This window comes from Leuciscus leuciscus (genome assembly GCF_965113295.1).
Source record: "Leuciscus leuciscus genome assembly, chromosome: 3".
Lineage (NCBI taxonomy): Eukaryota > Metazoa > Chordata > Actinopteri > Cypriniformes > Leuciscidae > Leuciscus > Leuciscus leuciscus.
This window is the reverse complement of record NC_138727.1, coordinates 9,940,684-9,962,844: the sequence shown is the minus strand read 5'-3', so window position 1 is coordinate 9,962,844 and position 22,161 is coordinate 9,940,684. Positions and strand designations below refer to the sequence as shown.

Sequence of the window (22,161 nt, the reverse complement as noted above, 5' to 3'; positions counted from 1 at the left end):
TTTATGCATCCTTGCTGAATAAAAATATTGTATTCTAGGTATATATTTTAACTGAAAATTGTTCACCATTACTTCTTGTCTTTAGTAGTACCATTTAAATGGTCTGGCATTTTACATTTTTAAAAGTACAATTATTCTGTGTAGTTTATCAATTAATATGAGGTCAAGAAAACAGCTTGGATAATTCTTATAAAAGAATTGGCAACATGCAGCTTAACATAGGCTAGTTTTTAGCATGGTCAGCTGCATTTTATCTGAAATACCCATTTATCAGGGCTACTATGGCAAAGGCTTGGTGCATGAATATTAATTAAGTTAGATAACCAGGAATGTTACCTAGCAACGTCAGCATGACCTAATCAATATTCATGAGACAGGTCTTTGCCTTTTTTTTGACATCACAATCAGCTTGTCAGCCCCCCTCCCCCCGAACTCCAAATACTGCTTTCATTCAGAGAGGCCAGATTGGTAGCAAATTTCACTTCAATTGAATCAGTGGAGTTTCATGTGAATTAATTAAACTTCTATGAAAGAAGAAGTTTCCTTTATTCAACAAGTTTGTATGTCTCCTTTGATGATGTAATGAGGTGTAACAACATGGCCCAAGTCTGTCTGGAGTTTAACCTCCTGTGTTGCCATGCAACTTCCCTCGAAACTCCCGGGACTTTCGTCATTTCTGTTTCGAATATAACCTCTCTTGTTCCACCTGATGCACTGATTCCACTGTCATTCACGCGCGCACACACACACACACACACACACACACACACACACACACACACACACACACACACAACCGAAGCACACTCACTCAAAACTCTCTCCCACATGTTTGCTGGCATTGCTGTGCTGGGATCAAACCTTGATCATTATATAAAGCTGCCTACATGTAGAGCTAAGAGGAGAGCAGCTCTCCTGCAATATCTGATAAGAATATTAAAGATCTTTTACAGCTCATACTGCAATATCAGAATGCCTTTTTCTGCATGTGCATCACATTTTGCCCTGATTTTCAGAGTGTGCGAATATCCAATTGAAAAAGCATCTGCTGGATAAATACATCTCGATACAGTGCAAAAGCATTGCAGGGCTGCACATGAGAATTTACATTTAAATAGCATTTGCACATTTTGATGAATTCCTTCATTGTGGATGTGAAAGGAAAGTGTTGATATAAACCCAAGATTGTTTCTTTGTTTCCATAGTTACTGTGTCTTTTTACTATCCAACTTTTTTTGTACACTACTGTTTAAAAGTTTGGGGTCAGTACGATTAAATAAATAAATAAATAAATAAATAAATAAATAAATAAATACTTTAATTCAGCAAGAATGCATGAAAAAAGAGACAGTAAAAACATTCATAATGTAACAAAAGATGGTAACACTTTATTTGACAGTGTCATTGTTATGTTACATTCAGTTACTAAATTATGCATAATTACATGCTATTAACACTAAATCTTAGATATGTAGTTGTTTAATATTACTCAGTACCTAAATGTATAATTACAGTGTAACAAAGACACCTTAAAATAAAGTGTAACCCAAAAGATTTCTAATTCAAATAAATGCTGTTCTTGTGAGCTTTCATGAACATCAACCAACCCTAAAAAATAAAAATAAAAAATAAATTAAGCAACATTGATAATAATCAGAAATGTTTCTTGGGTATCAAATAGACATATTATAATGATTTCTGAAGGATCATGTGACACTGAAGACTGGAGTAATGCTGCTGAAAATACAGCTTTGCCATCACAGGAATAATATTTCACATTATTTCTGTTTTTACTGTATTTTTAATTAAATGAATGAAGTCTTGGTTAGCTGGAAGAGAAAAAGAGACTTCTGTAAAAAATTCTACAATGGTATTGTGTGTTTGTCAACCTCTCATGCTAAAAATATTCTAACTGCAGTGTGAAATTAATATTGCAGAGGCCGATATAAATGCAAACATAGTGGTAACTTTTCTTTTCTTTTTTTTTACCCTAAATTTACAATTATCAAAGTACAGTAGGGAAACAACTTACAACAGTACAGTAAATAATATGCAAAAACTACGGTAAATGTATGGTTTACTATTTAAGGCCATTCAAATGTAGAAATGACGAATGTGAACATGCATATTGAATGACAAACATAATTAAATCTGTAATCGACCCTAAATTATAATGAATTTATAAATTTATTTAATTCAGATTCATTATATTATAATTCATTTAAACTTAAATGCCCTGTTAATATCAATTGTAAGTAATGGGGACACGTAGCGCACAAATGCCACAGTTTATTGTGAATGACCCTGGAATTTAATTGAATAATTATCCAACAAACAAATAAATAAGTGGCATGTATTTGATTAGTCAATGAGCTCAATTACCCTATAATTACAGTGTGAATATTTGTTTCTCCTTTTAGGAAAAGCATGTTGACAGGCTGATACAGAATCAGCATTATCAGGTATGCCAGCAGATAAAGCTCTGCAATTACACACATATGCAAGAAAACAACATTGTGCATGTAATTGCATTACATCACTTCGCCTCTGGCTTTGTTTTTTTCCCATCTCTCTTTTTCCTTGCAATGTCACACCAACGATCCAGCTGTACATTTCCAGATTAACAAGATTAGGGAGTTCTGTCTGATTGCTTGCTTTCTCTTCTTCTCCTTCAACCCCTCAGGAGGTCATCCGTAGTCTAGTGAAGAGGTACGTGGCGTCCATGATCCGCAACGCTAAGACAAACGAAGGGCTGACGGAGGAGAATTTTAAGGTGCTTCTGAAACTGAGTGCTCTCTATTAATCTTGCATAGACATTAGGAAATGGATGCTCACCAACAAAAAAACTGTCACAAATAATCATTCTTCAAATGCTCCAGTGTTTCTAGAAAATCTGGGCATCTTCTTTTGTATTGTATTTTTATTATCTTTATTCACAATTGTTACTTTTTGTTACTAATTATCATGTACAAACATTTTTGATACACTAGCACACGTGTTACACTAACACTACACTAGCACACTTGATAAAAACTTGAAAAAATGTGAAATATATATTATGATCACTATTTTAAGAGTAAAAAACCTGTTTATTGGTTAACAGTAATGGTACTTTCCTTACAAAATACAGTGATCAACTATATCTAAAGGGACAAATCATATAATTGTACAGTAACATTTTTGCTAAAAAAGTTTTTGGAAATTAGTATTTACCTCAGCTCGTGGAAACGCTACTTTGATTCATCATGTGGCTTTCTCTTATTTCTAAGGTGGTTGTCAGTATATTATAAAGGTACAGGACAGATTTTTAGTAGTTTTGTATATTAACATGGTCACACTTTAGTTTGGGGAACAATTCTCACTATTAACTCTTTGCTTATTAGCTTGCATATTTCTTGCAAATTGGCTGTTTATTAGTACTTATAAAGCACATGCATTATTCTGCATGACCATATATTCTACATCCCTTAATCTTACCTAATACCTAAACTTAACCACTACAACAACTACCTTACTAACTATTAATAAGCAGTAAATTAGGAGTTTATAGAGGCAAAAGTCATATTTAATGGTGAATATGTGTTCCTCAAACTAAAGTGTTACCATTAACATTATATCAGTTAATGAAATACGTTTTTTTACAGTAAATTTAAGGTCAATCTGTAAAACTTAAAATGTTGTTACCAATTTTTTTTTACAGTAAAGTTCTGGCAACCACAGCTGCCATTTTACAATAAATTTCACAGATGTTTTTTTTACAATGATATCCATACAGGATATTTTCATCCATTAATTGCACCTTAAGTCATAAAGCAATTAATTCATGACAGTGCCTTCATTTTAGTTTTCTTTCTCGACCAACAGTGAAATCTGGTTTCTAAAAACAGTTCATCAGAACAGTAACATTGAATATGTTCTGACTAGTAGTGATTTACTTTTGTCATGCATCATGCATCATGTTAAAATCTTGGATTCTGTTGTGATAAAATCGAATGCATCATGTAATTCTGTAATACTCTGCTGTAGGAGCTGAAACAGGACATTTCCAGCTTTCGCTACGAAGTTTTGGACCTTCTCGGCAACCGAAAGCCGCCCCGGCGGAACTATTCCTCGAGCAGCGAGGCCACGCTTCGGGACGAGGCCAGCGACGATGGCGAGGCCTGTTACCACAGCGACGGGAGCAGCATCGGTGCCAAAGGCGTCTCTTTCAAAACCATTACGCCTTCAGATCCGTCGTACGGAGTCTCCGCCCTTTTCCGCTCCATCTCCGGAATGGAGGCCTCCACGACGGCGACGACGGTGGCGGCGGCGGCAGCATCGTCTGCGTACAGGGAAGGTAAACCAAAGATCAACGGACTGAGGAAGAATCCCTCGCCCTCCTCTTCCCTGTCCTCAGTGGCTCCAGCAAGACCTGCACTTTCACGAACTTGGAGGCGCTTTTCACGCTTCTCTAGTTCCAAGAAGAACTCCTTCAGACGGCTCGGGCTGCTGTTCTCACGCATGGGCAGCCACATCCCGCAGGCCGCAGGTGTCACTGCTGCAACATACACTATCTCAGATGGATTGCTTCACCCACCGGGGGCCTGGCAGGACTTGGGCTTCACCAGAGGCGACGGTCCGGTCACCCGCAGCGAGACCAACCTCAATCAGGTGGACGTGGCCGCTTTAAATGAGGGCGACAGTGTTGCAATGCCAACCAGACAGAGAGCTAACGGGAGGGATGTTTTACTGACATTAGGACCTCTGTCTCCACCTTCTTCCCTGCACTGTGCTTCCAGTTTCTCCGCCTCCAGCTCCCGCCTCCTGGACTCAAACGAGGACGTGTTCCAGGGGTTGGTCGGGCCCTGCGGCGGACGAACGCCAGACTCGTCCCGCTGGGTAACGGAACAGGACGATTCGGTGACCACACAGCTATAGTATTGCTAGTCTGTACTGTACAGCACTTTGATAATAACAATAATCAGTGATGATATCAATAACTATTACCTTGACAACAACCGATTCTTGTTTGTTCTTTTGTTTGCTGCTGCAATATTTTTCATTTCTCTCTGAGATTTAACCAAATCGAAAGTCATTTACTAGACAGATGGGGTGAGTAAATAAAATGATGGATGACAGAGATTCAGAAAAGGACAGAAAAGTGCCATAATCAGCAAAGCAGACAAACTCATTTTTGACCCAGGACTCATTTTTGTGTCTTCATTGCATCATATCATTAAAGGGATAGTTCACCCAAAAATCTGTCGGTTTCAAAAATAAATACAAAACCTGTCCTAATTGAAAGAAGAAAAAGATTGAATCCAATATTTGGTGATAATATAGCATAACGAGAGATTTATAAGCTATTTTTTGTATGCCGGTCATTTTTGACCGGGAACACCACAAGCGTGGCTTTGTTCCATTTTGTACAAGTGTAATACCACAAGTGTAACAAGGTTGGGGGGAAAAAATCTCCCAAAAAGTACAAAAATTATCCCCCCAAAAAATTGGGAAGTAGTTATACCCTGTGGGAGTGAGGTCAGTCAGTTTTATTCTAACGCGATAACATTAACTAACATTTTTGGGAAAAGAAAATCCTCTCCAGGTCAAAATAACCCGAACACAACATGAGGGTTAAGATTTTGGGTGAACCTAAAAGTCAACTTGAAATCAAAATTGACAATTTATTTTCTTAATCAGTTTTTCTGGTTGTATTGTGTATGATGCATCAATGCATGTTTTTCCAAAGATAAAAATATTATAAATCAAAATGTAATAACCTGCTCCGCCACTAAAACGACTTGTCTTTTTTGGTTAATGTGCAGGCTATGAATTAGATTTTCTAACATCTTTTTATCTAATTGTTCGTGCATCAATTTAATGTCAGTTAAAGTTAAAATTGAAAGAAATTTACGCCAATAACAACACATAATTGATTGATTTACAAAGCGTTACTAATGGGATACTTATGGGCATGGTGGACTTGAGTCCCACACTACATTATTTTTAACATTGAATATCCTATTTCACTCACAAATGTCACATTACATAAGAAAAATTGTTTGCGTGTGCCATTTCATGTTGACGTAAACCCTAAACCACACCAGTCAATACACTATATCAGCAATGTGCACTGGAAGCATTGTCAGTTCATGTGTTTAATTTTCATAGAAAGTTCTCATTGGAAAGTGTACTGAGCAAGAAACACATCTGATATGGACTTACAGTGAACGTTTAAGGACATGATGCTCTCGGTGGAACAGGTCTGAATTTTTTTTTTTTCTGAGTAACTGATCAGTGAGCCGCTGGCACTCACCCGGTGAAGGTTTCTCACATTAGTGCTATGATACGTGCACATCATAGTGTGACGTTACTTGTGTTATGCACCCGGAGGGCTGAAGTTATGCTAGAATCTAACATGACTGAAATCTTATTTTTGTATTTTGAATAGCATGTACAAATGATTTAATTTCAAGACTGTTTTAGTATAGACAGACATTATTTATAGATTATACTATTACAATGTTTTTGGAGCTGTTTTTTCTTTTCTTTGACTGCTTACTTTTTACTGTATGTGAATATTAATTAGTATATTATTATAATCAGGTATGGGGGAGATGCATCGAATAAGACATCCCCCTGCTCTGCGATGATGAATGCTGATGAACCATGTACAGTGCCTTGCAAAAATATTCAGTCATTTAACCAGCTCTGATACTTTACTGAGTTATACATATGACATTAGTCATACTTGTGTTTAGAAGTTATTTTAATTTGTCATTGTTTTATGTTGGAAAATAGGAATAAAAGTTGGTTTTGGGGCAGAAATTATATTAAAAAAAAGTGCAGTTTGCAGAGTATTGGATGATATGATATTTATGAAATGCATATAAATTCAAGAAAAAGGGGAGTGTCTTACAATTACGCAATTTAAAAAAATTTGAGTGATGCTGTCATAGCTGTAAAAAGGTTCCAAAATATTACAATGTAGGGATTAAATGTAACAAAACAATATCACAATCTGAGAATTTTGTTTCAGTGCTTTGAAATGGGCACAACTGCAATGTGGGACTGTGTAATCCAGTAACATGACAGAATTGGTCAAGGCCTGATTACTTTTGCCAAGGCGCTGTAAATGCTTATGTAAACACTTGAATGAAATACATGCTACTCTTGTATGATTCTTACAAGTTTCTACGTTTCCTTGGAAATGTGTGAACATACGATGAAGATAAAAAGTAGTTCTGACAGCCAGAAACTGAACTCAAGGGAATGCCGAATATGCAGATTCAATAAAGCTAAATAACCCTGGTGATGTCTTTGGTTTCTTGCCATAGATATAAATGTCGATATGTGCTCTACTTTTTCCTGGCTCTAAGATGTACAGTAAATTGAGAACAGAGTTTTGGTATAAACAAAACAAGTACCTATACTTTGCAAATATGCAATGCTTTCCTGAGGGATCCATGCAAACACCACGGTACAGTTATGTTAAATTGGCACCGCAAATTCAGATAAATGTGATGACTTTTGCCTTGCATTTTAATTACCTTTATTAATCAACTCATTCAGTCACTGAGGTGAGAAGTGTAGGTATTGACTTGATTGTGTTTCAAGGTGCTAAATCAAGCTGGACTTTGCACGTGCAACATGCATGTATAAAAAAATGTATGCATGTAAAATGATTTAATGTAGGACAGAGGTTCTATATTTTTTTTTGCGTTAGACATCAAGTGGTCACCCAACACAATACTAAAAATGTTTATTGTAAAAAGGCAAATAAACAATGCCCTTAAATGAGAACATTTTATTGGTACACATTTACTTATATTACCATGAACTTTGTAGGCGGAATATGAAAAACGAAGCTGACATCCTCTGCAAATGAGGGACTCTTGTAAATGACAGAGAAAATGTTCCTAAGAGTCTTTGGCAGGGGTAAGATTAGGAAACACTGCAAACCCATGACATGCTAATTTATGAATGCAATTTTTCGTTCCTGTGGAAAATCTAATTGTGTGGCGTGCGATGCCCTCTAGTGGTTGCGTACACCCATTGCACAAATACTCTGGTAGTTTAATTCAGATTAGATTTTTTGTTTAGTTGTATTGTTCTAGAACCTGACCTGCATAAGAGGAATTTCTACCACATTTAAGAAAACGTACAATTTCTTTCTTTCTTTAAACTAACTAACTTACTGTTAAAATACGTCAAGACATTCTGTCATAAACATCTCTCATACAGGAATACTTATCGTCGACCCCGCCCACGTTTTTCATTGGCTCGCTCATGCCACTTCGGCGGCCGTGATTGGTCCACTCCGCTCAGTGTCTGCGTCAACCTGCCACAGCGGAAGTGAAAGCTTCAGTGGAAATAGCGGCTAGTTAAATAACTATGTCCGGTATTTTAGTATTGCTCATTGTAAATATTTCCCACTAACAAAAATGAATGTTTTTACCTGCGTCGTGTTATTTCTCGTAAGTGCCGCAGCTGCTAAAAAAAGCGGGGACGATGAGTGGGTGCATCTGCCAGATAAATGTGAAGGTAAACTGTCCTTATTTATAATTAATCAATATTTTGATTTCAAATACATCATGATATTTTGTGCATCTCAACACCAATGTTCAATGCTTGATAAAATCATGCTTCAATGCAATCGCACGCACATATTTTACATAATATAAGAGGTCTAAGATCTGTTTCAGACTCATTTCAGAGGTTCTTGTAGCCTATATCAATAGCAATCTACTTAATTTTTTTGTTTCATAACCGCTTTAAATCAAAAAAGATAACTTGAATCATGTCAATTTCCAAAAACGATAAACTGTCTGTGTCTGAACATTGAAGTAATTGATATTCCACATTATTTATTTTACCTGTCGAACTATATGTGGTTATATATTGTACTATACAATTCTAATGATTAATGAATTCTAATAATTATTATAAATAATTTAAAGTATTGTATTGGTATTAAGCAGCATATTCCCTTTTTCAATGGATCTTACTTGGTGTCTTAAAACCTAGTGTGCTGCCTACCTAGACTGAATGGGCCTATAATGGACCAACAGCAGCTTTAATGAGACGCAGCAGCTTTCTGTTCCTCTTTCTGGTCTTCTAAATCTGAATATGGTATTTATGTTTGTATAGTGTGCAAATTTGTGAGTATTGAGATGAAGTCTGCATTTGAAGAGACTGGTAAAACTAAAGAAGTGATTGAGACCAACTACCGTTTCCTGGATGATAAAGGTGCACCGCCAATCAAATATGTCAAATCGTAAGTGTTTTTAATGCAAACCATGATCTTAAGCTAAATAATGAGGCATCTGGTCTATTGGACATGTGCATACTGTATTTATTTAGATGCAGTGTGAGTTGAGCAACATCTATTGCTGTCTTTTGCTTTTCAGTGATATTCGTTTCATAGAGGTGATGGAGAACGTTTGCTCAAGGATTATGCAGTACAATCTACACAAAGAGAGAGATGGCAGCAATCGCTTCGCAAAGGTCGGCTACTACATGCTCTTCTACCACCTTTATGTTTTTGCACCACAACTTTGGTGCTCTTACTGAATAATTAACATCTGTTGAACAATCTTGAGTGACTAAGACTTGGTTGTAGAGTGAAAAGTTGTGAATTAATGAAAATTGAATACACCAAATTGCAGTGCCAATGATAAATGATCACATTTCATATCATGAATGCCATAAATGTAGTGTCAAAAGGTTTCTTTAACTGATAATCTAGTAAATGGAGGGATGTACAGTATGTGATGTTGAGATTGTGAATTATTTTACTGTAATATCTATGCTGTGATGTGGCATGTCAAACGGTGAGATCTGATAATTTCTCTTTCTCTGTTCAGGGTATGTCTGAGACATTCTCTACCTTACATAACCTGGTTAATAAAGGCGTGAAGGTGGTCATGGACATTCCCTTTGAACTGTGGAATGAGACCAGTGCAGAAGTGGCTGACCTCAAAAAACAGGTGTGTGAGTGACTGAGAGATTGTCAGTGGATTACATTTTGCCATTAATGTGATCCATGCTGAAAATTATTTATTTTTAAATTATTATTTATTTATATATATACAGCAAGTACATTACTGAACAAACGTTTTTAAAAAAATTTATTATGAATACTTTTATTCAGAAAGGTTGAATTAAAGGGATAGTTCACCCAAAAATGAAAATGCTGTCATCATTTACTCACCCTCATGTTGTTCCAAACCTGTATGACTTTCTTTCTTCTGCTGAACACAAAAGAAGATATTTTGAAGAAAGTCGGTAACCAAACGACTGATGGACCCCATTGACTTCCATAGTAGGAAAAAAAATACTATGGAAGTCAATGGGGACCAGCAACTGTTTAATTACCAACCTTCTTTAAAATATCTTCTTTTGTGTTCAGCAGAAGAAAGGAAATCATACAGGTTTGGAACAACATGAGGGTGAGTAAATGATGACAGCATTTTCATTTTTGGGTGAACTATCCCTTTAAATTGGTCTTAAAGTGGAAATAAAGACATTTATAAAGTAACTAAAGTTTCTATTTTAAATAAATGCTGTTATTTTGAACTTTATATTCATCAAACAATCCTGAAAAATGTATCACAGTTTCCACAAAAATATTAAGCAGCACAACTGTTTTCAGCATTGATAATAATTAGAAATGTTTCTTGAAATGTTTTTTTTTTTTTTTAATGCCGCCTTGGTGAACAAGATACTTCTTTCAAAACATTGTGTATATGGGTCAAAACGCAATACAACACAAAACAAGCCGAGACCTAATTGTCCATGTTATCATCAAGCTGAGACCAGGATTGTGTTTTGACCCATATACAGTATATGGGAGTGTGTGTGTACACACACACACACACACACACACACACACACACACACACACACACACACACACACACACACACACACACACACACACACACACACACACACACACACACACACACACACACACACACACACACAGATAGATGGATAGATATACATTTATACTGTATGTATGTTTATAAATTTCTTTATAATACTGCTCCAACTGGTATGCTGTTCTTTTCTCCTAAGATAAACAAATTGATTAAAAAAAGATTAAAAAACGTTTTTATTAGTGCTGGGCAAAGATTAATCGCATCCAAAATAAAAGTTTGTGTTTGCATAATATATGTGTGTGTACTGTGTATAATTATATTGTATATATAAATACACACATATGCATGTATTTATTTAAGAAATATTTGCATGTATATACTGTATATACATTTTTACATAATTTATATTATATATAAATATAAATAATTTATATATACATTTTAAAAAATCTTAAATATATACATGCATATGTGTGTATTTATATATACAAAATAATTATACACCGTACACACACATATATTATGCAAACACAAACTTTTATTTTGGATGCGATTAATCGCGATTAATCTTTGCCCAGCACTAATTTTGATATTCTTTGTATGTTTCTGATGTCTTCAGATTGTATGTATGCACATTGTATTGTATTTTGTTTTATATTATTATAATAGTGGTTAAGTGTATAAAACAATCTGTGTAAATGTTTGCAGTATATGTCCAGGTAAATGAGAGATCTGATACGCCCCAGTAAGAGATGTGTGTTTTCTTCCCTCAGTGTGATGTAATGGTAGAGAAGTATGAAGAAGTCATTGAAGACTGGTATAAAGGCAGCCAGGAGGAAGATCTCACCACTTACCTGTGTGAAAAACATGTGCTGAAAGGACAAGACACTGGTAATGTGAAACTAACAGCTGTTTTACTTCATCACACACCCACTTAACAGTTAAACCGCACTAGACATAATATTATGACTTCTTACAGACTAAAACTCTTGATCTCCTTTATCGGCACCGGTTTTAAGAGCTGTTTTTATTTCTGGGAAGAATCAGACAGTTACTCAAGGCCACAGGAGCTGAAATAGTAAATGACGTACTCTAAAGCGTATAGCAGCTTCAGCTGGTGTCCTGTGCGCCTGCTTGTACAACTAAATGGACAAGGCTTTTCTTTTTTTCTTTTTTTTTATTATTTTATTCAGCAAAGATGCATTAAATGGATAGTTCACCCAAAAATTCTATCATCATTTACTCGCCCACCTGAATGACTTTCTGTCTTCTGTTGGAACATGAACAAAATATTTTGATGAATGTTGGAAACCAAACAGTTTCGGTTCCCATTGACTTTCATTGTATTATTTGTGCATACAATGGAAGTCAATGGGAACAAAATTGTTTGGTTACCAACATTCTTCAAAATGTCTTCTTTGGAACAACATGAGTTGGATGAGTACATTGTTTGGGTAGACTATCCCTTTTAATCGTCATTTTATATAATTGTGGTCAGAATAGAAATGATTAGCTGTCTGTCTTCATATCACCAGCTTGTTGCTTCCTGTTATAGAAGATTAATGATTAATTTGGCATTGTGCTGGCTCTTATGTCATTGCTATAGCAACCAATATAGATCTGCCAGAAAAAGACATCACTTCCCGAACACAAAGCTCTGATTTGATCACTTGTTGCTAATAACAGTGCGAGCGGTCAGTATAAAGATCGGAACTGTGCAAACACGTGCCTCTGACTCTCTCTCTGCAGACTGTCTTAAAGAGACATGGGCTGGGAGAAAGGGAGACACGGCAGCCATCGCAGAGGACAAGAAGAAAAAGAAGGGCAAAAAGAAGAAGGGTAAAGACAGCGAGGATGGGCAGAAAAAGGAAAAGAAGGTGAAGAAGAAGAAGAAGGAAAAGTCCAAGCTTCACAACACCAAAAAGCGGAAAACCGAAGAAGCTGGACACACCTCAGATGAGGAGGAGATTCAGAAGAAAGTTCCTCTTAATCAGGAGAAAACTGAACTCTGATATAGTTCTTTGCCTTTTTTTGTTTGTTTGTTTTCTGATGCTTGACCCCTTGACATCTAAAATTACAACTGATACCAAGATGTACGTTGAGTTTTAAGTCCACGAGAAGGAGGTAATATTGAGGTCATCTTTCTAGATCAGACAGAACATGTCACTTGAATGTTACATGAACAGGAAGATGCTAAAATCAAACGCCATTTCAGATCCTAAAATGGCAGCTACTGTAGACCAATCAAATCAGAGCTTGGATTTAAACGTTTGCTTGTGTTTGTTCTCATGCTGGTACATGTTGGTGACATTGATAACATGCTAAAATGGTCCTTTCAGGAAGTGTTTTGAATCAATGAAGCTGGCAAGCTCTTTGAATGGATTCTGGAATGGTTCTCATTTCTATTCCTCTCACTCATGTTTCTTTCCTAAAATGTAGTTTAGGTTATAGGTTATAAATTTAGTCTTTTAACCACTGTTACTTTTACTTGCCATTCATTTTCATCATTGTAGATCCCTCATAGATTCCAAATAAGAAAATACATTATTGGAGCTTTTTTCAGTATTAATATGATTAGGTGGTACACAATGCTAAATTTTACCTTTTTTTTGTATAGGATAATATTTGTATGAAAACATTTTATGTGATGCAACAAATATGTTTAGTTTTTTTGTGATTCTACATGTCCATAAAATGTGATGATATATTTTTCTCCCCAAAATTTCATTTTATTATTTTATTTTTAGATGGAACAGTCTGAACTTTAATTTTCCACATCTCTCATTTCAGTAATGCAGATGTAACCCTGAGAAAGCAGGGACCTTTCTTTCTTTTTTTAAAATCCAAATATGGTTGTACCATTTTTGCTTGATCTGTCCATATTTGTTTTTGTGTTTGCAGTGTTTATGTATGTGATGTCACTTACAGGGAATGTTTGACTTATTTTTTTCTTAATACTTTTCTGTATGGTATTGTTTACTTCAACTGTTTATATATCAGGCTGATATCAGGCTATTTCCAAAAGCTGTATGTATGTATGTATGTATGTGAATGTGTATGTGTGTGTGTGAGCTCCCGCAGGTGTTTGTATGTCTATTAAGATCAGTGTTGTTTGGAGTGTGTATGAAAGTTATTGACCTGAGAATGAACTGGATATGCACATGTTGTAATGGGAGGAACATGTGCCGGTTTGTGTTTCTTGGGACCAGCTCATTAGCTGATGCTTTTGACAAGTGAGTTGTATGACTGATAAATAAAAAAGAAACCAACAACAAGCAACTGTTGGGTTGAATTATTATTATTATTATTATTAATAAATATGTCTGAAGAAAATGTGTTTTAAGCAGTTGTTTTGCAGCCTTTACCACAAGGGGGTGGTAACGCCAAGAAGAAAACAAATCCTTGCTTTTATAGTTTTATGTGAATGTGGGAATGTGTACTGCGATATTCTGAATAGTTTCTTTGTGGTTTGTTGTAACAGAACTATTCAGGTTCGCATTCAACGAGTGTGTGAGAAGAGAGATCATGGTATTCCCTACGACTTTATGTCCCCACAAGTATAGTAATAGCAGAATTTTTGACCTTATTGAGACTTTTTTTCACCAAGTGTGGGTATCTGCAGATTGGACTAATGGGCGTGCCGAAAGGTAGGCGCGTGGAGAAAGGTCTTTATCATTGGTCGCGAATGCTGTCTGTCAGGGTGTGGGGTCAGTTTCCGTTGGTGGAAGTCACCTTTCGACACGCCCATTTCTCCGACCTGCAGATTTCCCTGTCTCCCCCATGAGTAAAATTAAATGACGTCTACAAATTATGTTTTTTTGTTGTTTTTTTTTATGTAAAAATGCAGAAAGTTTTCTGTGAGGGTTGTGTTTGTGCATACAGTTTGTACAGTATACAAATCCTTTGTCTATGGAAAAACACGGAAACCCAACGTGTGTGTAGCCTATAGGCCTATGTCACTCACAACCTGTCAAACCACAACGATCCCATATTTCATACGGACAAAATATAAAATATTATTTTCTTGTTCGAGAAGCCTTTTAACTCGGATATGTCACAAAATCGCTAGCCTAGGCTACTTCCGTTTCATACCGACATTGTAATGTAGCTTTGTCCTTGTTGGTATGTTTGTGTGATAGTAGCAAAGCTAACCTTGAGCAAAAACAACAGAAACGGAAATTATTTGATATTACCGGTGATTATAAAAAATAATTTATTATTATTTTTGCCACATTATTTAACAGTTGTGCGCCTAAAATGTGTAAATCAACATCCTACAAATCTATCAAAGCTCTTAAGACAGATGTAAGAATTGTTGTTTAATAAACAAGCTTCAGTGTCGCTCCGTTTGTCACGATGACTGTTTATCAGTCAGTGACCCTGAAGGCTTTGTCCGCGTTTCCATTTCTCAATGTCAAATTCCTCTTCTGTTGTGTTTGAGCAATCTGTATTATTTGCCCTTCAGTATTGGAGAAAATGTCTATTCACTTGCACAAACACATCTCAATGAATAATTCATAAAAACAAACATCTTGCCCCCAGGCTAAAACCTTTTCATTTTGCTATCAGTTATGCCGGGAGATTCTTCCTTCGGCAGATGGAGAAAATCGAGTATTTGATTGTTCTCTAATCTCTGAGAATAAAAATGCAGTCTGAAATTGAAATATTGATCTTTTACATTGCAATCACCTGGTATATTACACCAGAGAGAGTATGTGTGAGCAAGAATATGAATATCTCTTCTGTGGGCCTTTTTTTTTTAGTCAGTGAAATCAGGTAGGCTATCCTACATGGTTTCCAGTTTACCCATGGCAATTAACATTTAATTTGAAAGATTATGCCTGTTTTTTTTTAACCCTGTTGGTGGAGTTAAGATTCTTAGTTGTTAATAATATGGAGAGTAATTTATATGTAGGCTATATATTATTTATAAAGATAGGATCAATTTAGTACAGTATTATTTATTATTATAATTTTTTAAGTAATACTTTTATTCAGCATGATGCCTCAAACTGATGAAAAATTACAGTAAAGTCCTTAAAAATGTATCGGTTTTCACAAAATTAAGCGGCACAACATTTCAACATTGATAATAATAAAAATATTGTCATACTTGAACACCAAATCAGCATATTAGAATGATTTCTGAAGGATCATGTGACACTGAAGACTGGAGTAATGATGTTTAAAATTCAGCTTTGCCATCACATGAATAAATAACATTTTATAATATATTAAAATAGAAAAAAAAAGTTAATGATCAAAAGTTAATAACAATGACAGTTATTTTAAATCATATTTCACTGTATTTTTGATCCAAAAATGCAGCCTTGGTGAGCATGAGGAACTAAAAAATCTCACTGAACTTTTGCAAAAATAGTGTAGGGTTTATAAATGTATACCAATTTTTTTCCTTGTATTAATAGTCAGTCATTTAAAGAAACATTCTCATTCTTCTATATGGTGGAAGTCAAAAGATTAGAACGTTGGTCACTTTAAATGAGGAAAAACATCCTCTGTTCTTATTCGATGTCAAGAGAAAAGTTGTTCATGGGTTCAATGACTTAATCACGATTTAATAATTTCCTTTCAAAGCGTTTCCTCCCTTTCCATCCCAGTGTGCCCTAATATGGGTAATCTAGTTAAACAAACATTTTTTCATGTCTTATTTAAGTGCTTTCTTCACAATGTGTATCTTTATTTGAAGGCTGTGGTGCATGAAATGGTTCTATAACTCACTGGAGAAACAAGCTTCTTCAAATCACATTAAACAAATATCTGGGCTGCCTTTTTCAAGAGTAACAAAATAAACTCATGTTTCTGTTTGGAGTATTATGGGTAAATCGTTCAATCAGTGCCTCTGACTATCTATAGCCATAGTCATACCACCCTAAGAAAACAGCAGCCACCCTCAGTGCATCCTGGGAATGACACATTTGTTTATCTGGCTCGAGGGAATTGAAAAACGGCCCACAGCTTGGATAATTGTTTTGAAGAAAATAATAAATGCCATATATTGGTTTGCTGTTGTATAAAAGTTTTTTCTAAGTTTTAACAGAGTACGTTTTACAAGAAAATGCAACTACAAATTTTCACATTTAATTAAATGTTACTTGCCATTTCTTTGTGAAATATTCTAGCAATTTCGGAGTGAAAATAGTTTCAAAGCCATTTTTATTTCAGTTTATCGGACCATGTTCTTCATACATGAGGTTTCGTTTTTATTGTTTATTTTTTGTTTATTTCCAGCCTACTTAGTCAGTGATCACGCAATATCCTGTATGTAGTTTCCTTCTACATAGGGACTTGTGTATAACTAAAATAACATACTTTCCAGGATGCTGAAATTGACTGAATACACAAATAAATGCAACAGTACTGATATATTTCTCACAAAACAATCATTGCAAAACAGATGCCATTTCTGTATCCTAAACACATGTTTATCTTCCGCCCCTATCTTTTGCTAGCTGTAGTTTTTAAACCGAACATTTCCCACGTTCCCAAATGGTCATCTCCCATTTTTAGAGTGCAATTCTAAATCAGAGTAAATCGTTTTCAAATTTATTTATGGTCCCTACAGATTTATGGTCTCGGGTGATATTATAAAGTATGCAAAAGAAAAATATTACAATTCCACGTTACAGTACTGTACTTTGAGTCATGATATCCTTGTTTGGAAAAGGAAATTGGTGCTTTCAAGGGTCCTTTTAGACTCATGAGTACAGGACACACACTTTAATGACACTTTAGCTTGTGTCTGAAATGCCGGATCACAAACTGAATGTTAATGAGGACTTTGATATGTGTCAATAAAGGCACTAATGGGGTCTCATTTGCATGACCTGAATCAATAGGACTGTTTGATGGCTTTTGCTTCATGAGGAATGCTATTGACGACAAGGTGACACCGGTGACATGAGCATCGCATTGTTTATTTGTGTCGTCGGTTCTTTCTGGTGCACAAAACGGTGACAGACATCGATCTTACACCTTTCAAGACATCATTTAGCATTCAAATGCCTATAGGAATGATGGCTCAAGGCTCATCCTGACAACATCAGCAGGGAACTTCTGTTCTGCGGGAAGTCTGTTTTCCTCTTTAAGTAACACTCAGACTAAATAAAGACTCGTAATGTTGGGGTGAATGCCAAATATCCTCTGCGGTCTTAGTGTCTAGTTTTAGCCAATGCTAAAATGGTTAGTGAATCAAATCTCTGTAAATGCTTGGGAACCACAGGTTTCAACAAACCTGGGCAAAACATTCAGGGAGAAGTTTCGAGACTTCTGAATGAATGACATGGTGGTAATACTGTATTTCTCATTAGGAAAGATTCAAAATACAGAATAAACACATTCAGTATCTTTTCCTTCTGACTGAAAGCCAATACAATAGCTAACGCGAGGTCTTACAAAAGAAAACTAGCACAAACTAAAGAGCAGGTGAACATTTTAAACAGTATCAAGAAGCTAAACTGGCCTACAAAAGAGAGATAAATGGACAGAAGAACCAGAAGATGGACAAACAAGAGAAAAGCAACACAATGTAACATTCCACACTCTTCAGAGTCTTTCAACAAGAATGAAACAAGCCAGATTCAACTCTTTTCCTTCTCTTTCCCTCATTTTTTTTTTTACATCAGCCCATCCTGAGGGCATTAGACTGAAGGTCACTGTCCTAAAGGGATGATGTCACGGCTTCAAAACAAGTAACTGGACGTCAACCGTCTCCACAGAGCTTAAAGGGGGAATAAAGCACAATATATGTATAAAACAACAGTTGAGGAATCTGGAATGTTGTGAGGATGGGAATAAGAGTGGATTGAGCAATCGACTGGGTCAAATCTTCAGATCTTCTCCAACATAGCTCATTATGTAAAACCTTGAAGTCCTCTCTTCATTGGAAACTGCATTCGGGAAGTTGATTGTTTTTTGTGTAGGGATGATCCATGATGTGGAGATCATCCTCGGCCTCTCGTTGGGAGTTCACCTCCTCTTAGTACATTATTGGGTTTTTTGTGTATGTTCTGCTTTCTGTAAAAGAGAGACATCAAGAGGAAGGTTTGAGAGTACTAAACCACAGGTTTAACTTATAAATCACATCAGTCTGGAAAAAACAAATATGGTACTTTCTATGTTCTTCTTATGTACTGGAATGGGGAGAGACTGAAACCACAAAAAGTGTTTGCCATCTCTTTCAATATTATTTAATGATTATTCAAATATTTAATAGTGTTAAACTTCTCTTGTTAAACTTAATAATAATAATACTTTTATTCAGTAATGACACATTAAATTGATCAAAAGTGAGAGTAAAGACATTTATAATGATACAAAAGATTTTATTTTTAAATAAGTCCTGTTCTTTTGAACTTTCTATGCATCAAAGAATCCTGAAAAAATGAATCCTGTTTTCCACAAAATGATTAAGCAGCACAACTATTTTCAGCATTTATCATAAGAAATGATTCTTGAGCAGCAAATTAGCATATTAGAATGATTTCTGAAAGATCACGTGACACTGAAGACTGGAATGACGCTTTGCCTTTAAAAAAATATTTAAAAAAAAAATATTACTTAAAATTGTAATAATATTTCACAATATTACTGTTTTTACTGTATTTTGTATCCTTAGTGAGCAGAAGTGACTTCTTTCAAAACATACTTTTGAATGGTAGTGCAAGTTTTTTGTTGTCATATAGGCTAGTTCATATCTCAGTTCATTTCTTTTTTCAGTTACATTATGCTAATTCTTAATTTAAGGTGGGCCTAATGTTTGACCAACATGCTTAAAACACAATTCAAATGTAATAATAAAAATAACAAAAAATGTAATTAATAAAAATTAAATATTTGCTTGTATTTCTAAAATATTATATACAATTTCAAATGCCCCTTTACTCTAAAATAGACCATTTTTGCACATCATGTAAAAAGTCATTAGACAGTAAATGGACACCTCTTCCAGTCCAGTGCAGCAGATTTTCTCGGCATTAGGGAGCCATTTTAATAAAATTAACAAGAGGTGTAATTCAAGTAATTTATCATGTAGCTTTAGCTGTCTCACAGAGGGGGAGAGAGCGAGAACGGCCAGCTGCAGAAACAGATAAACGGGTGGAAGGGCGGCGCTGGAATATTCATGCCGTGAGGCTTTGCTTACACAGGAAACTTGCAATTAGTCCCCAGTCTTTTGATTCATCCATGTGTTTATTTGCGAATGGTTTCGCTCTGAGACAGAGGGAGCCGATGATCTCATCTGTTTGGAGGACACGGGCGAGTGACACACGGTGTTGCTGAGAAAGACTGATGGGAAGGGGAAGTGAGGTCAAAACAACAAATCTGAATAAGTCACAGCTGAGACTGTGCACGTCCATATAGATACACGCTGTATACAGGAGTGAGTTGATAACCATGTTTTTTTGTACTAGGAAAAATCGAAATACTAAATATTTTAGGACTATCTTCAAAGTGAATACGGGAAATTATCATATTTATCATTAAAATGTACATCACCGTTCAAAAGTTTTTTGAAATTAAGAAATTAATACTGTTATTCAGCAAGGATGAATTAAAAGTGACAGAATTTGTTTAGAACTATGTCAAAGTCTTTACTATTTCAAAGAAATGCTGTTCTTTTGAACTTTCTATTCATCAAATAATCCTGGAAAAAATTAATCATGGTTTCCACAAAAATATTAAGCAATCGCAACTGTTTTCAACATTGGTAAAAAACAGCACCAAATCAGCATATTAGAATGATTTCTAAAGGATCACGTGACTGAAGACTGGAGGAATGATGCTGAAAATTCAGCTTTGCCATCACAGAAATATATTACATTTTAAAATATATTAAAATAGAAAACAGTTATTTTAAATTGTAATAATATTTCACAAGATTACAATTTTTACTGAATTCTTTATCAAATAAATGCAACCTTGGTGAGCATAAGAGACTTCTCTCAAAAACATTAAAAAAAAAAATCTCACGATCCCAAATTTTTGTACTATATGCAATAAGAAACACATATGAAAAAGGGGCCAGTTCCATTCAATACCTTGTAACAAGCAGTTGTCCTCTGGGCTTCTGCAGCGCTCCGTCTCCATGTCCAGACTGATTGGATCTATGTTAACAGACAGCGACAGCTGACAAAGCCTGCTGAAAGACTATAGGCCTGAATGAGTGTGTGTGAGTGTGTCTCACCGTGTGTGAGAGGGTCTGATGAGGTGGCCTGCTGTAAGGCCTGCTCGATTTGCCCTCTCCGCTTGGACTCATATTCCAGCGCCTCCTGTAACCTCCTCTTTGCCTTCTTCTCCTTCTTCAGACGTCTCTGAATGGTGGCTAGATGAGAAAAGGAAAAGTTCCATGTGTAAACATCAAACGGAACCGGATGATCTCTGGTTTTTCAATTTTCCAATACATGTATTACAACGTAAGCCTCTACCCCGACTGCGTAACTCGGAGGTGAGCTGTCTCTCCAGACTCTCTCTCATCTCTCTCTCCCTGTACAGCTCCATCTTGAGCTCTCGCCTCTCCTGCTGAAGCTGTTTCTCCTGCATACGGGCGTTCTCCAAAGCCACCTTTAGCAGACCCTGAAACACATGTCCACATGTTATTGATGTTGAACATAGTTTTGTGTGTGTGTCTCTCTGTGTCTCTTCATGGCTGTACCTGGACATTAGTAAGCAGCGTCTCCACGGAGGAGAGGCCGTCTGTGAAAAGGAGGGAAGCAGGGAAGCCCGAGGGAAACGTCTGAGCTGGGACCTTCTCAAATAATGTTGGCTTCACTGCATTCTGCTCAACTGCAAAATAATAAACACAAAAGAAAATAACTCAACTGATCGGCTGACTGATAAAGGAATAGTTTAGCCATTCATTTAATACTGTCAGGATTTACTCTGGGTTATTATAGTTAATTACAACTAAAACCATAAAAAAATATTTTCATTACTTGAAAATAAATAAAACTAAAATTAAATTAAATTAAAATAAATACAAAAAAAAAAATCTTTAACTTATTTGATTTCAGCTAGCTGCCAAGGCAAATGTAACTTGAATCAAACCTGAAATAAAAATGAATAAAAACTAGACATATTTAAAATAATAATAAAACTGACCAAAAAAGTTTGGGGTCGGTAAGATTTGTAAACATTTTTTAAAATATTTTTATTGATTTCTCTTATGCTCACCAAGGCTGCATATATTAAATAAAAAATACAGTAAAAACTGTAATATTCAAAAATATTATATAACTTATTTATTTTAATATATTTAAAAATGTAATTTATTCCAGTGATG

General features: G+C 35.5%; 3 protein-coding genes across 6 annotated transcripts in view; 2 read left to right on the top strand and 1 right to left on the bottom strand.

Moving 5' to 3' along the window:
* trpc5a (transient receptor potential cation channel, subfamily C, member 5a) overlaps window positions 1-7,290 on the top strand; it is a 74,756-nt gene extending 67,466 nt beyond the window's left edge. For all 4 annotated transcript variants that reach the window (XM_082163617.1, XM_082163614.1, XM_082163615.1 and 1 more), the window contains 3 exons: window positions 2,421-2,462; window positions 2,684-2,773; window positions 4,027-7,290. In XM_082163617.1, coding sequence (XP_082019743.1) covers window positions 2,421-2,462; window positions 2,684-2,773; window positions 4,027-4,917 — 1,023 coding nt within the window. In that variant the 3' untranslated portion in view covers window positions 4,918-7,290. The remainder of the gene's footprint in view (window positions 1-2,420; window positions 2,463-2,683; window positions 2,774-4,026) is intronic.
* A 1,017-nt stretch (window positions 7,291-8,307) lies between these two features.
* On the top strand, window positions 8,308-14,140 carry cnpy3 (canopy FGF signaling regulator 3). The gene is made up of 6 exons (XM_082163673.1): window positions 8,308-8,523; window positions 9,130-9,256; window positions 9,390-9,486; window positions 9,846-9,968; window positions 11,639-11,756; window positions 12,615-14,140. Exons 1-6 carry the CDS (start codon window positions 8,424-8,426, stop codon window positions 12,875-12,877), a joined length of 828 nt encoding a protein of 275 aa, XP_082019799.1. The 5' UTR covers window positions 8,308-8,423; the 3' UTR covers window positions 12,878-14,140.
* A 3,639-nt stretch (window positions 14,141-17,779) lies between these two features.
* Window positions 17,780-22,161, bottom strand: part of dachb (dachshund b) — a 38,432-nt gene continuing 34,050 nt past the window's right edge. The window contains exons 8-12 of the mRNA XM_082163648.1: window positions 21,535-21,665; window positions 21,308-21,455; window positions 21,067-21,204; window positions 20,921-20,986; window positions 17,780-18,899 (exon numbers count right to left, since the gene is read on the bottom strand). Of these exons, the coding sequence (XP_082019774.1) occupies window positions 18,862-18,899; window positions 20,921-20,986; window positions 21,067-21,204; window positions 21,308-21,455; window positions 21,535-21,665 (521 nt within the window). The 3' untranslated portion in view covers window positions 17,780-18,861. The remainder of the gene's footprint in view (window positions 18,900-20,920; window positions 20,987-21,066; window positions 21,205-21,307; window positions 21,456-21,534; window positions 21,666-22,161) is intronic.

What these genes read in the sequence shown, in the direction of transcription:
- cnpy3 (XM_082163673.1), top strand. Translation starts at nt 8,424, where the DNA reads ATGAATGTTTTTACCTGCGTCGTGTTATTTCTCGTAAGTGCCGCAGCT. An exon ending in TCTGCCAGATAAATGTGAAG is followed by an intron (nt 8,524 to 9,129) that starts GTAAACTGTCCT and finishes ATGTTTGTATAG; the next exon opens with TGTGCAAATTTGTGAGTATT. An exon ending in TGGCTGACCTCAAAAAACAG is followed by an intron (nt 9,969 to 11,638) that starts GTGTGTGAGTGA and finishes TTCTTCCCTCAG; the next exon opens with TGTGATGTAATGGTAGAGAA.